This window comes from Cylas formicarius, unplaced genomic scaffold (assembly GCF_029955315.1).
Source record: "Cylas formicarius isolate icCylForm1 unplaced genomic scaffold, icCylForm1.1 PGA_scaffold_6__28_contigs__length_40554024, whole genome shotgun sequence".
Classification (NCBI taxonomy): domain Eukaryota; kingdom Metazoa; phylum Arthropoda; class Insecta; order Coleoptera; family Brentidae; genus Cylas; species Cylas formicarius.
Genome location: NW_026844347.1, coordinates 32,906,775 through 32,921,738, shown reverse-complemented (window position 1 = coordinate 32,921,738; position 14,964 = coordinate 32,906,775). Strand labels below are relative to the sequence as shown.

The following is a 14,964-nucleotide window of genomic DNA, read 5'->3' as shown; positions in this document are numbered from 1 at the left end:
TCTTGGAATAAAACCTAAGATGATTTTGGAACTGTACTTAGCGATGTATAAGTTACCAAAAAGATATTTATAAAAACTTTTCTAAAAAAGTAACTAAAACTAAATGATAACTATTAGTTAGGAAATGCCAAATGTCGATTATATAATCATAACTTGTTGTTATTTTGTCTGTTCCTGAAGGAAATGTGCTCAGTTTTTTATAAATACCTAAATAAAGCTTAGAATTGTACTACATGCCTTTTCAAAGTGTGCAAACGAATGAAGTTGGGAAAACATTTGACCCCAGCTCATGGGTCCAGGTTTAAGCTTTATAAGGGTTTTAGCTATAAAGTAAGCTATAAAACCTTATCAGTAAGAGTAGTGCAACAGGAACGCTATAAAACTTTTTTAAAACCTGAAGTAACTAACACCAAACGTATTTTGGAAAAAGCATAAATATATATAATACATATAACTAAAAAAAAAATTGATTATTACTTGCAATTGTGTTACATGTTTGCCTTGTTGTCAGAGGGCAATGATGAGGACAATTTTTGTTTTGCTGTTACTGTTTTGATTAAATAAAATATTTTTTTATTACTGGTACCACCTGCATATATTAAATTAAATTAATCAATTCTTAAAATTATAGTAATGAATCTATCGGCATTCTAGAATTCAGTCTGAATCTGCTTAATTGAGCCTGAGATTTTTTTTTTTTAAATTTTCATCTTTTTATGACAATCAGAGTAAAGGAGAGCCCATCAATCTTCTTCTTCTTAATTATAAAAGATTCGGGCCCCTGCTACATTTACTTCAAATAAATTTAATTCTTTAAGAAAACACGTTCTGTCTTCTTCAGGGAGGATAAACTGAAAATTTTTGTAACAAAAGTTATATTTTTCTACCCTTCTTTTGTAATGTTTATTAATATTTAAATTGTCTTTTCTACTATGGTAAATATTATTAAACCTTAATATACTCTACCTTTTTCAAGCACAGAAGGTATTCCCAGAAATAATCGAATGCTCTCCAAGTAAAAACGTGGCCGACCAGGTACGTTAGAAAGAGCATCAGTATTTCACCAAGCGTCACCACTTTTGACTCTGTTTTTCCCAGTCTTGTTTCGTAAACGGCTTCTATTTCGTAAGTCGATATCAATCCCGTCACGGCAAGCGTTGCTGCGGACAGAAGGAATTAGAAGCTTCCAAGTTCGTTTCATCCTATTCCATCTACGAGTTTTACTCACTGTAGGACACCAATATTATGTATCCGATAATAAGTTTAATCCAAGAAAACTTCAGCACATAGAATCGATTCTGCCGTTTCACGGAAACCGGAAAATAACCAATCAATCGGTTTATAGTCAAAATGGCTGAGAAATGGTCGTAAAGTCGTTTCGGAAGTAATATTCCTCTACCTTCGTTGATATCGTAGATAGACTTGGTCATCTTATCCGCGAACTTCCTCTAAAAACATCGTATTCTATATTAGAAAAAAAAAACAGAACACGTAATTTCTAGACGATGAAGATATCGAGGATGAACTTAGAGATTAAAGGTTTAAATTTGATATAGCCTGAACTATTATTACGAGACCACTAAATGCAATTAAGACTCCGCTGTTCATCTGCAATTTAGAGGGTTAATTAATTGTCTTTTCTAGCCGGCTGAGTTTGTAAAGCGGGGTGACAACGGAGGCGAAGAAGGCATTATCAATTTATAAAATTAAAAGCCAAGTAGTAATGTATTAGTTAATTTGCTTAATTGTCCTTATTCTATTCCAGATAGTTGATTATTCGGAAAAATAGTTCGAGGATCGAGTTTTCAAACGTTTTGTCATCGATATGAATGTTGAATCTAAAATATTTTGCATGTGTTTGAATGTTAAATAATATGGAAGTAAACTAGCTATTCCTAGAAATTTTTTGTTTTTTAAAGAATTCGATATTACTTATCGAAACTAAAAGAATTGAAAAATACTTTTTCCACAATCTAATCGAAGTAGTGAAAGCAAAAAATGGTGGCAGTGGTTATTTATTATTACGATTTGTTGTCTTTTTTTTAGATTAATTACAGGTACAAGATTTAAAAAGTAGTCCTATAACTGCACCAATATTTTTTTTTTAAGAATCAATAATAGCATTAAGATTAAGATTAAAAATCATGTGGAGTTTCCGGGGTTCTATTAAAACTTGAAAATGAAGCTCAGAAGTACCTTAAACTAAAAAAATGTTGAAGTCATTTTACCCTAGACACGAGTCTTGTTGCTTGTTAGTCTAACAATTTTAGTTACTCTAAATATCAAGTGCTTAGGAGTGGCATGAAGTATTTAGAAAGAGAGAAAGAGAGTTTCCTGTAACAAGAGAGAACGTTGTGCTTACAGCTTCAACTTAAAAGTAATATTGAAAAGCTTGGGTTACCAGGTCAAAAGCTGACTAAAGGAAAACTATAGTTCACACTCTCATACGCCTGCTACTAATCCTGAATGGGGAAGAAGTCACTACTTTGTGTGACCTAGAATTGACGACTTCTGGTGGCTTCTCCATCAAGTTCGTATAGGTGCTAAGCTTACCGAGAATTGTGATTGTGTTAAATGTGGTGACTTGATTCATGTGTTGTTTGATTGTTCTATTGATTGGACTAGTTCAGAAGTCTTATATCGATTAATTTTTAAAGCTAATTTTCCATCCCCTTTCATTATAAAATGTTCAATCCAATCCAGCTTGAATTTGTTGCTAGGAATATTTCTCGCATTTTGAAAACATGTGATTTGAAATTGTAGTCACGGAGGCATCCTTTGACGGCTCATTAAGCTAATCGCCAAATACCAAGAAATTGCTAAAATTGCCATACATAGTAAAAAAAAAACTCTCTCATCCCAATAACGGTGGCAGGGTAGAGTAGAGTATCGTAGAGTAGATATTTATTCAGCAATACCAATATAACAAAGGAAAGTTTGGCCAAGAAAAATAACAATATGTCTAAATATTTAAAAAATAAAATAAAAATAAATAATAAAAAAATAATAAATAAAAAAATATTAACTACCTTACCAACAAATAAAAAGCAAAAGTGTGTCACAGATTAAAAACTTTTTTTATAGGAATAGTTATTAATTTTTTTTAATGGAATTATTTTTATTTCTTGTCTACCAAGAATGAATTTCTTCTTTGAAAGTTGCTTTTTTATGTATATAAATTAATGGTTCTAATGCTTTTGAATTCTAGGTTTTGAATTATTCTTGTTAGTTGGGCAAAGATTCGGTCTGAGGTTATTGCTCTTTGCCAACTCATGATATTGTAAGAGATTCCCGAGTATACTGATCAGTGGTATAAATTTAATGTAGAGGGTCTAGTTCGAAATTTATAGAGCAAAATATAAACTATTAAGTTTTGTTGATACACAGTTCATTTGAATGGACAACCTTAATTGACAGTCTTTATCTATTTTGACTCTGAACCGATTTAAAGGGCCTAGTTATTGACATGTGAATTCAACTATTTTAGTTTTTTTAGGATTATTAATATAAGGTAGTCTTTTATGGAGTAGGTCTGAAATTTTTAGATAGCGATTTTAATTTTTTGATCCTGTGGCATCCATTGTGGGCTAGTTAATCTAGTCACCAATTACCGTGAAGCTGTCAAAATTGCAGGGACATATATAGTACAAAAAAAAAAACTCTTTCGGTGGCAAGTAATATATGCTTGACCAAAAACCGAAACAAATGGGCGATAAACATCAAAAAGTCAATTTTAGCATACAGCAAATAGAAAAACCGATGACTTTTTGGACACCGCTAAAGTCTCGAAACGATTCGGTAAAGACTTTGTCCGCAAAGAATAATATCTTTTATTTTGCCAACTAAGAGGGGTCTTTATTCCGTTCGTTCGGAATAAAGCTCATCGCATAAACAAACGTTCGGGTAAGAGCGAGAGCGGTCGTTTGTCGACACGAAGTCGAAACGTTTACACGGACGAAGTGTTTTCGAATCGCTAGCTCGGGGAATAAATTTAATTTAATTAAGCTAGTTAAACTTGACTGCAACATTGAACCCCGTTTTTGCGCGGATTATCATTATCCAGCTTTTGAAGCGGAATTACCGGATTTTGGGCAAAAAAATGAACGCTGCTTGCAGGATAGTTTGGACTAACGACTCTATAAAAGAAGCCCCACAAGTCATTGATTAAAGATTACAAGTTTGTGACAGAAGATGTTATGTTACGTCCAGCAGATAAAAGCACATTTCACATTACTATAGATTTGTTTGAAAATTAATGTAGTTGGATTTTCGAGACAGCTCTATTGAATTAAAGTATTTTGGACTATGCGAGGTTCTTCTAACAATGACGATAAATAGACTGCACGGCATTAGTCTCAACCAATTAAACTCAAAAGAGATCCGACAACCCATTAATGTTTATGCAGACAGATCATGTTCTAAATGAGTAAGATCACGTCAAGTGGACCCCCCCATTTACCACTTGATCATAAAAAATTAATCTATATATATTTTTTATAAGTACTTATGATGGAAAATTGATCCCTCAAACGATTTTTTAAAATTTTGTTCTATTCAGTATGTTAGTATTGTTAATATTGTTAAAGAAAATAAAATTTTATTAATAATAATTATAATAAAATAACATAAATAATAATAAAATTTGTTTTATAACAATATTTTGTATTATTATTTTAAATTATCACTGATAAAACTTTCAATGCAGTTCGAGACGCTCGGCAGCGCGGCGCTTCCGCATCGCTCATAAATAAATTCATTTTGTTTAAACTAATGACGAGCAGTGAAATTTTCTTCCGAAATCCTAAAACTTAAATGTGTAAAACATGCGACCGATAGAAAAAACATGATATTTTTTACCAAGAAATCAGTTAAATTATCATTAGTTAATAATACGCAAATAAAAAAATAATTTTAAGTCGTCAATATAATGCTAAAGTATAGATATTTGACCATGGATGCTGAAAGTTTCATAAATTTATCTCCTACGGTTGATTTTTAATCCATTTTTTAATTAAAAGTGCTTAAAATTTTAATTATAAAAAAATGTTGTTAAAATCAAAATTTAAAAAAATCGTTCGGGGGATCAATTTTCCATCACAAGTACTTATAAAATATATATATATATATATATATATATATATATATATATATATATATATATATATATACATATATATATATATATATATATATATATATATATATATATATATATATATATATATATATATATATATATATATATATATATATATATATATATATATATATATATATATATATATATAGATTAAATTTTTATGATCAAGTGGTAAATGGGGGGTCCACTTAAAGTGATCTTACTCAGCTGTCAATTGATATGTTTCTAATTACATTTTTTCTCAAATTTATAACACTTGGACTTAAACTAGGAATAATATTTTCTGCTGTGATCTTTGATTTTACTTGGTCTCCCAAATGAGTTCAAAATAAATATTAATTTCTAACAAATATTGATGAGGCTTTGCGTAGTAAAAGGCAGTGATAGCGTTATCCATGACAATAACACTGTTATTGGGAATATTTTTTGAAAAAACGTTTTGAAAAACTTTTTCATGAAGTTCGGCACTTGTATCCTAATGATAATCCAAACTAGAACCCTTAATATTCTTTGTAGGCAACAGGAAGCAGTTTGGGACAAATCCGTCTTCTGACTCAGCGTCTATTGTGGTGATACGTTTTCCTTCATTTGAAGGTGCTTTCGTCGGACAGTTTTGAGTGGTATCAACCCAACCTTTCGCGTCGTGTGTATCGAAGCATTTTTAGAAAGTAAATTATTTTCATTTCTTTATTACTACTTGCCTTTTGTGTATTTGCGGTACTCAAATCTCATTTTATGAACAACTCTATGAAGTGTGGCATTGGTTTCATCTCATTAGGCCCTGATCACCATTGTCTATCCGGTGAGTTCGAAAATCATCACATTTATTTATGTTATGTTTATGCTTCTTTTAAAGCTTCTGGTCTAATCAGCTATCTACTGATTAAAGTGTCATAAACATTTTTCACGAACTGTTTTCGCTTCCTTGTCACTCAAGTAAGAATAATTTCTTTGTTAGTGGCTTTACCCATTAACAACACGATGAAGATTGAAACAGACTATACTAATTTGTCTAACCTGTTATTCACAGGAAAAATGACAAAATTTATAACATGGACTGCGTACTATGTATGTTTACTATCCTTAATAGTAACACGAAACAACTGCGGAAAATCAGTTAGTGTGTTATAAAATAGCAAATAAAATCAAACCCCCCTTTTTTAAAAAATTGCTGACAATTGCTACAAGAAAATATATAATTATAAACATGTATACGGATCTCGCAGCATATAACTGACACAAAATCTATGTATGTACCTGTTTTTAAAATTCATAGAAAAATTAATTTATGTCCCTTCAAAAGAGTTACTTTAATTTAAGGGCAATTGTTTCGAGGGTTTCCATCAGCAAAATACATAAGTAATATTTAAAATACCTTGATTATGATTAGTTCTGTCCTATAAACCATTAACTGTTTATTTTTGTATCTAAATTGAAAGATGTGAATTTCTAATTATGTCTAAATGATAATGACAGATTCTAGTTTATACCGGGTGAGATTGTAGGTTAGAAGTTTACGGAGAATCGAAAAGTGATTCTTTTTAATAATTCGAGTGCTTCACATATAGCAACATCGTTATCTTAAATACACGTCCTATTTCTTATAACATTTTTAGATTTACTGCTTTCTATTAATTATTTATGCTTAATAATTTACAAGGCCGTAGAAATACAGCATTCAAATGTATAGACGCCATGTTGGTTGTTCAATTCCGCAGAAAAGAGATTGTAAATCTTGCGCATGCCCATGTTTTTCTTCACAGCTGCTTCATAAGTTTCTGTATGCTATTTGAACTCACAGGAAGCTTCAATTTTGGTTGCAGTTTGCTCAAGTTCATTGCACACTAAGACGCAATACACAAAAACGATCAAAACTTTATTTTCTGGAAAGAACATTGCTGAACATTATTAACAATTCCGAAACCTAATTAAGTCTTCTTGACAAGAATGTAGCATAGTGGTCTACCTAAGCAGTAAAAATTTTTCTAGATTATTGAGATAATTAGAAAAGTAGTCTTGAAATAAGTATTGGTTTTAATTGGCCATGAACTGTCATATCGTTTAACAATAAATTCCCAATTATTACAAACTTTAATGCCTAAATCGTGAGTTATTGTTTCGATGGAAGCTGAAGTTCCTGAACATGGTTACAATTGTGTAACTATTCCAGGATATCATCGGTGCGTTTATATAATTCTGATTGAATTCTCGCAGACGTTTTGCCAAGGCTTCATTTTGCTTATGCTGCGGAACATTTGACAAATTTGATCACTACCTGAAAACAATTTTGCGACACTGGCCAATATTAATATTAATCATCAATATAAGTTTTAAAAATTCGGAATCTGTCAGCGGCAACTGTTAAATTACACCGACTTTTAGGAATTATGACAATTACTTCGATAGCTTAGGTTGTAAAGGAAATTTGGTCATCTTATAGAAATTTAAATAATATACAGAGTGTTTATTTGAAAACGTTTTAACCACTTTCAAGTATTACATCAGCATAATTAACTTTAAACTTATAGCAAACGTTTATTACTTCAAACTTTAAACTTTAGCTTTTTGGGAATTCAATAAGTTAAAGTTTTGTTAAAGTTTAACTTTTAAGTCGGCAGGTGACTTCCAGCCAGCACGATGAAGATTGAGACACATTATACCGGATATAAATAACATATTGTGCTTCTACGATAGAGCGAGAAATTTGGCGGCGGCGTTCATATGCGCTTAGAACATGATCTGTCTGCGTAAACATTAATGGGTTGTCGGATCTCTTTTGGGTATCATTGGTTGAGACTAATGCCGTGCAGTCTATTTATCGCGATCGCGGCTTAAGAATAATAAATCAAACTCGGGGCCTTTGAACTACAAAAGCAGTGTGACGCGTGAGATTAATCTTGCTTGCTTTTCTTTACTAGCGATGTAATTAATTTCCCATTGCGAAAACGCAGATAACAATGAACCGACGGGGGGGGTGGGGGGAGCTAATGGCGGTTAATAAATGATTTCCTCTTCATTTGCGGCCCTATATAAAAATTATTAATTTTTCCGTAAAATACACAAATTTATTTGTACAAAAAAGGCGCCTGCACATGCACATTAACTTCAAGAAAATAAATGAAATAAAAGAAAAACATAAGATAAAATATAAGAAGCGTGAAATATCGTGCAAGGTAAACTCATTTTTTGATTGTAATATTTTATCCGGAGGTTTTATTAACTATTTTTGTAATTTGTAAAGGATCTTTTGAATAGTTCAAAATAGCGTTTAGGGGTCCGTAAATATACCCCGAAAACGACGGTTTAACCTATGTAATCTATGCTAAAAAAAATGCTTTGGAATTTGGTTTTTATAATGAGACTAGGCTGTAGGTCCTGATGGTAATCCTTCTTTTATCTTTTGCTGAGCCGCTTAGGACCCTGTTTAACCTCTCCTTAAAAAGAAACACATTCCCTGCACAGTTATGTTATTTATACAGTTTTTGCTTGACCGCTTTACAATGTAGCACACAGCGCCCTTCTGCAAAAATTTTTCAACATTTTTGGTTTTCATAATTATCTGGTTAAATTTTTAAAATCATATTTGTATACGAGACCACAACGAATTATTACTCCATTCACTTTATTTATTAATGATTTGGTTGCTTTACTTTGGGATTCAGGATTAATTTTGTATGCTGATGATTTAGAACTTTATGTTATAATTAAAAATTACATTCACTTCTCACATTCTTATTACCGGGTTATACCGTTTGACGACATATTGCCGCCGTCTCAACAATCGGACGGGATTTTATCCCAATAGAAGTTTTTACCGCTCAACATATTTTTCCAATATCGGCTGTCGAAGTTTCTTTAGAAAACATTTTACTTGCACTTCCGCGCAGATTAGAATCGCAATATTTCAATGAAGCGAAAAATTTCATTTCGTACGGTATAGAAGGGTTCATCAATATTCCGGAACGATTTGCCTCTTATCTGAATGTAGCCCCGAACGGGCTTTGATAAAGACGGTGTAAAACGGGTTGCCAATAAAACGAAATTTAATTAGTGACGACGTCATATTAAATAATTGCACGGTTGAGAACGCTTGTCCCTAAAGCAAAGTAGATGGCTGTGACATTTAGACAGTGAACTCGATTTAAACTGGAATGACAACCTCGTGATAGAAAAGTCAGGCAAAGTTTATCCTAGAAAAAGTAATAGGCATTGTTGTGTTGTTCTTGCCAATTTGTTAAAATGTTCCCAACAATATTTTTCAATAAATTCATAAAAAATAAAATTTATAATAATGAAAGCTCTTAAAAAATCTCAGAAAAAAATTACATATTTGGAAATTTAAAATTAGATTTATTGGTCAGAAAATGAAGTATGTATTTTTACATTACATTATAAGGTATGGACCTTTTTTACTTAAATATATACATTTCTAGACTATTTATTTAAAAAAGTTGTAGTATCATAAAATGGCAAATTTCGTAAGGTTCCGCTTAATTTTGGTGTTGACCATAGGCATAGATAGGTAAGTATTTGCTGTTAAGTGTTCTCAATATTATAAGATTTTAACATCATCGACATCTTGAAGAAAAACAAGTAAGTATCGACTGGTTAGCAATCAATCATATCGAATTTGAAGATAATTTGAACTACTAGATGTTGCCAAATTTCACACAAATATTGTTTTCTTTTTAGTACATTATAATATGGAAATAGTTTATTTATATTATTGACTGTACATACGTTATTTTTGTAATAATTCGTCGAGTTATTATATACATTATAACATCGCTGTAACCATATATAATTGCAACCAGCAGCAAACTAATAGTGAAATAAATATAGCACAGAAGAAAAAAAATAAAATAAAAAAATAATAAACTATTGAAATTATTTCACAAAGAAAATACAAACAATTACGAAAATTAAGAAATATTAACGTGTATGGCAGAAAAGCCAATTCCGATTACTCCCTGTAAATAAAATTTGCCTTTCAAAATCGATATTGGTTGCAATACTGGCGACCATTCCATTTTAGATCGAGTTCACTAAATTTAGAGTTTGTCCAGCTCCGTTATAGGAAATTTTATTGTAATCCGACTCTACGGTTGCAAACATCTTTTTGGTTTTTATCCTTAAAGGGAATTAAAAGTTGATTATTACTCTTCGGTAATCCTCGAGTTTACAAGAGCAAAAAAAAACTCTTCTAGAACTTGAAAGGTAGGGGAGAAAAATAATAAATGAGGACGAGAACGATACATTGCAACAATATACTTCAACATAACTTAACAATATTCTTAATACAAAAATTGTGCTATATGACCAGTTTCAATGGAAATAATAATGTAACTTCAGTACCAAAGTGGTTTTTTTCGAATAATCCAAGGTGACGGATCGATAAAAATAATTTAAATGTCACATTTTATTTTACTAGAAAAATTTCCGAATTTTCGCTAAAAAAAATGTTCTCAGTTAATTAGTTTAATACAAAAATTATTTAAATTCAGGCCCTGCGAAGAGTTAAAGGAGTCACAAAAACGGACAGAAGAAATAAGAAAGAACTTTGAAGTACAATCCACACTGGAGTACATGGAAACAAGACAATTGAGCTGGTGGGGACATCTAGAGAGGTTGTAAACCAGAAGACACGTTAAATAGGCAGAAAAAAAAACGTGGAAGACCAAGACAAACATGGGCCGGCCGTATTGCTGAGATTTTGCATAAAAGATGCAAAATAAAAATATAATAATAAAAAACTAACTAACCAATATGTAAAGTTTTTCGCAAATTTATAAAAATAAATTTGAACGTTAGTTCAAAGAAAAAACTTTTCATTATTTATATAAAAAGCTGCATATCTTATTCTTGTCCATATCTTTCATTGCAATATCAAGTTATCGATGTGTGTCGTGAGTTTTTTTTTTGACTTTTCCAGAGAGTTCTCTATAGTTGTTGTTCCCTTTGTTCCTAGCATCTGAGGCTTGTTCTAAGAGGACCCAATGCGCCACGAGCATTGAGATCCTCATGTTTCAAGGCACACTCTGACATATTTTCCGAACCTAGTGGCGGCCGGTCTTTTAACATTTTTTAGGAGACTTATGACCTCAATAACAGACAAAAATAATGCAAATTTAAGATGATACACAATATTTTGAAAAACTTGTTATTTAACGCATGTTAATTCACAATTTGAAATAGCAAACTTAATTAAGAAATACAAAAAGTATGTTTTTCTAGTCCCGCCTGTAAAATACCTAATTATCCACCGATCTAGCGTGCGGCAAGCGTCACTTTACCCTGTCAGTTTCGTTTCCCATGAATGCGAGCCACTTCGGACATTTCCGGGATTTTACCGCACGGATTTGGGAGCATTCGGATGTTTTCGGAGATATTTCCCACGCTTTTTCCATCTGTCACCTTCAAATTACTATGACACTCATAGTATAAAAGTATAATTCCTTTACCTTAATAAATATGTATTCGTGTTTTGCGAAAATGTACCCAAAAACTAACGGTCGTAGAAAAAGTATAGTATGCAACACGTTCGGTAAACTTTTTAACTCACTCGTTTATTAAAAACTCGCTCAGCTGCGCTCCGCTTGTGTCGAATAAACTCGTGAGTCGAATACCGTTTACCACACTTGTTGAATAATATACTAATATCTTGGAAAAAAGGTTATCACTATTTTTAACAAACTTCAACTTCTTGGTATCAATTTGTTCTTAAAAATATCTGATTTTTTAAAAATTCGTCTATGTCTAGAAAGTTACTGTCCCGAACCATTGTGTATCTACCAGTGTGGACAGTTTTTTGAATGAGTCAAAAAGGAGGAAGCTGCAAAATTTGGCGTCACATGCTACTTTTTCTATCTATTTTAGTAAACAATCCTTTCTATTTTTGCAACAGCTGTAATAACCGAGTTTGTGGAGAAAAGGTATATTTTTCTCCGAATTATTTTTTCTAGGTACTTTCCTGATTGAACTATCAAATCGATATTGCATTTTTGAAAAAACAATTCAAGAAAATTTAAATCATTACCTTATTATTCTAGTTTCTTACGGAACTTTCAACAAATCGACAAACCCATTATCAACCATAAAATTTCGAATCTTACCGTGACGAATAGAACGGTGCTTACCCGGGATGAAGTGATTTTCCTTTTTATTGGCAATAAAACCAAACGTTTATAACCTAATCTTAATGGCCCGAGAATAGTAACATTTCGGTTTAGTTTTATTCTTACATTTGACATAAATTTTACAAGCCAATTCGTCACCTAGCTGCAGTAAACACATTGCACTTCCGGGAAATTACTTTGTCCTTTCCGGATATGCGTATTATGACCCCCATAAATCTCCGGAACGATTTATCAGAGTACTCAAGGTGGTAACGTGAGGTTAAGTCTTTGTGTTCGCAAATTCGCAAGAAATGCAAAAGATGTAAGTACTGACTTTAAAGGATAATACAAACCTAATTAATTAATTAACTAACCTAACCTGAACCTAAACTTAGTTTTTAAAATTCTAATAATTAAAGCAAAATATCAATTTATCCCAAAAATTATGTGAATTTATCCAATTGGTTATTGTTCCTTCCATTTTTCTTCGTAAATTAATTTTGTATAGGTGTTTTATTTGGATACATACTTTCATTTTGCAACTGGACCTTTTTTTGCCTGTTTGACTCCATTTAACGCAAAAAATTTATTTATTGACGTGCATAAAATTAACGTATGTCAATAATGTCATTTATTTGCCTAGGAATACTCACTTTTCAGCCAATTTTGGATTTTTTTGACAAAAAAGTCTGCTATTAAGTATTTTATGATTTTTTGATTAAGATTTTTATGAAGTATTTTGGTATCCATTTATAAATGTTGTAATTTTTACAAATAGCCCAATTCTCCATATCGAATCAAATTGTTCTAATGTAGCAGTTCATTTTCATTACTTCACCATCCTCCGGCCTGCAGATCAGACTGCTTTTATCGAGAGATGGCAGCACAATTTAGGTTAGGGGACATACATCAATTATATGTGTCAAATTAAAACGAGTTTCGATTTTAGTAATTTTGAATGAACCAAGGGAACCCAAGGAACGACCGAAAGGAAAAAACACACACATACACAAAACAAATTTAAAATCATCTTTTTTGTTACTAATATTCCGAAAGTAAGAGGAATTTTAAAATTTTCGAAATGGCCTCTTGATACGCACCGAGAAAATAACTAAGTACAGCCTGAATCATTCGAATTTGTATTGTAAGTATCGAAAATTATTTTGTGTTAGCTTTAAGGAAGCTACCTAAAACTTCGTAATTTTGAGAAAGTATTACCAAAAGTAAAAGCAAACTGAGCTATAATAAATACGAAGAACGTTACTAAAGGATACGAATAACAGACCAGCTCCTCGAAAACGGAGGAAAGAATTTTGTAACATACCCCACTAATTTATTCTTTCCGTTTTCAATGTTTAATGGCCGATCGTTTTGTTTCAGGGAGTTGAAGGCCACTTGTACAGAAGCTTTATCGGGCAAAAAACTAACACAAGAAATTGGCGTTGACAAAGTGGACAAATCATTAGTAGCAAATTTCGAAATACTCAACTTAGTTCCTGAGTTCAGCTTTAGTAACAGATCTGATACAGGTAAGTGTGCTTAATCCTAAAAAAGAAAAGTCAGTGACTCGCAGTTCTTTTTATCAAAATGGTTTTGTTTTAACATCACGCGTAAAGTATAGCTGCGTATTTTTAAAAACATATATAAATATTCAAATCGCTATCGCAATCGCTATTCGTCTAGCAGAAGGTGCTCATTCAAGTCCAAACGCGTTAAAGTGGAAACGAGTCGGATTGGTGTCCGGCAGAACGGTGCGTTTGGACACGATAATTTGGCCCGGGGGAGATTTGTCAGTGGCTGCCGTCTCGATTAGAGCAAGGACGGTTTTTAGGGTAGTAACCGCGTTAGCTCCCCCGTTCGTCATGGAAAGCGAATTGGATGAAGATGGACAGTGCCTCAGGGGTAGGTGTGTTAGTTTTTCGATCATTCGTTTTCTTGCAACGGAAACGCTGATTTGAATGAAAACTTCACTATTTCAGCGTTATTTAAATTCATCATGTTCACATTTGTTCGAATAGCTCCAGCAAAACTTCCTCAAGTTCGATAAAGAAAGCACTTTCATGTTCTACGATACTGATGTACAGTTTTGGTTTTAAAATTTTAAGAAAAATTTTTCCATTCTTCCAAATTAAAACTATGGAATGATTCGATTCTTGCAGACAAATATAGTTTGGTTAATAAAAAATAGCCTGATAAATCAAATAAACAAATCAATAAACAAATAAACAAACAGAAACGAAGATCTATTACAGCGTCAATCATTTTCATTTTCTGAGGTTATAGATGATGCTTTACTTAAAGCAGTAATATCTTTGAAATCTAATGCAATGGGCGATTCCATAGTGTTTGTAATATCTTTAATATATCCTAAATGGTAGGAAATTTCCTACAAAATCCCCATTCAAAATTGGTACATCAAATTTCACAGATTTTTCATATGATTTCACGAAAATTTCATCGGATTCAGATTTCAAAGATTTCTAAATGACTTTCCAGATTTCACCGATTTTGACAAATAATTTTTGGGTTACGTAATTTGTGTATTTCGCCATATAAAAAACAATATTAAGTAAAAGTAGGAAAATGTTCGTGTTAAAGTAATAAATATATTTTATGAATTCATTAATAGAATATTTTTATTGTTTTTCTTTCAAAATTTATTTCCTTAATTTTTTCTTCAAACTTCGGTAATTTTTAAGTTTCTGTCGA

The 14,964-nt window shown here is 31.7% G+C and overlaps 1 protein-coding gene across 1 annotated transcript in view; it reads left to right on the top strand.

The window, feature by feature from the left end:
* LOC132703854 (uncharacterized) overlaps nt 1-14,964 on the top strand; it is a 145,848-nt gene that overhangs the window by 97,065 nt on the left and 33,819 nt on the right. The window contains exons 5-6 of the mRNA XM_060673370.1: nt 13,636-13,784; nt 13,939-14,157. Of these exons, the coding sequence (XP_060529353.1) occupies nt 13,636-13,784; nt 13,939-14,157 (368 nt within the window). The remainder of the gene's footprint in view (nt 1-13,635; nt 13,785-13,938; nt 14,158-14,964) is intronic.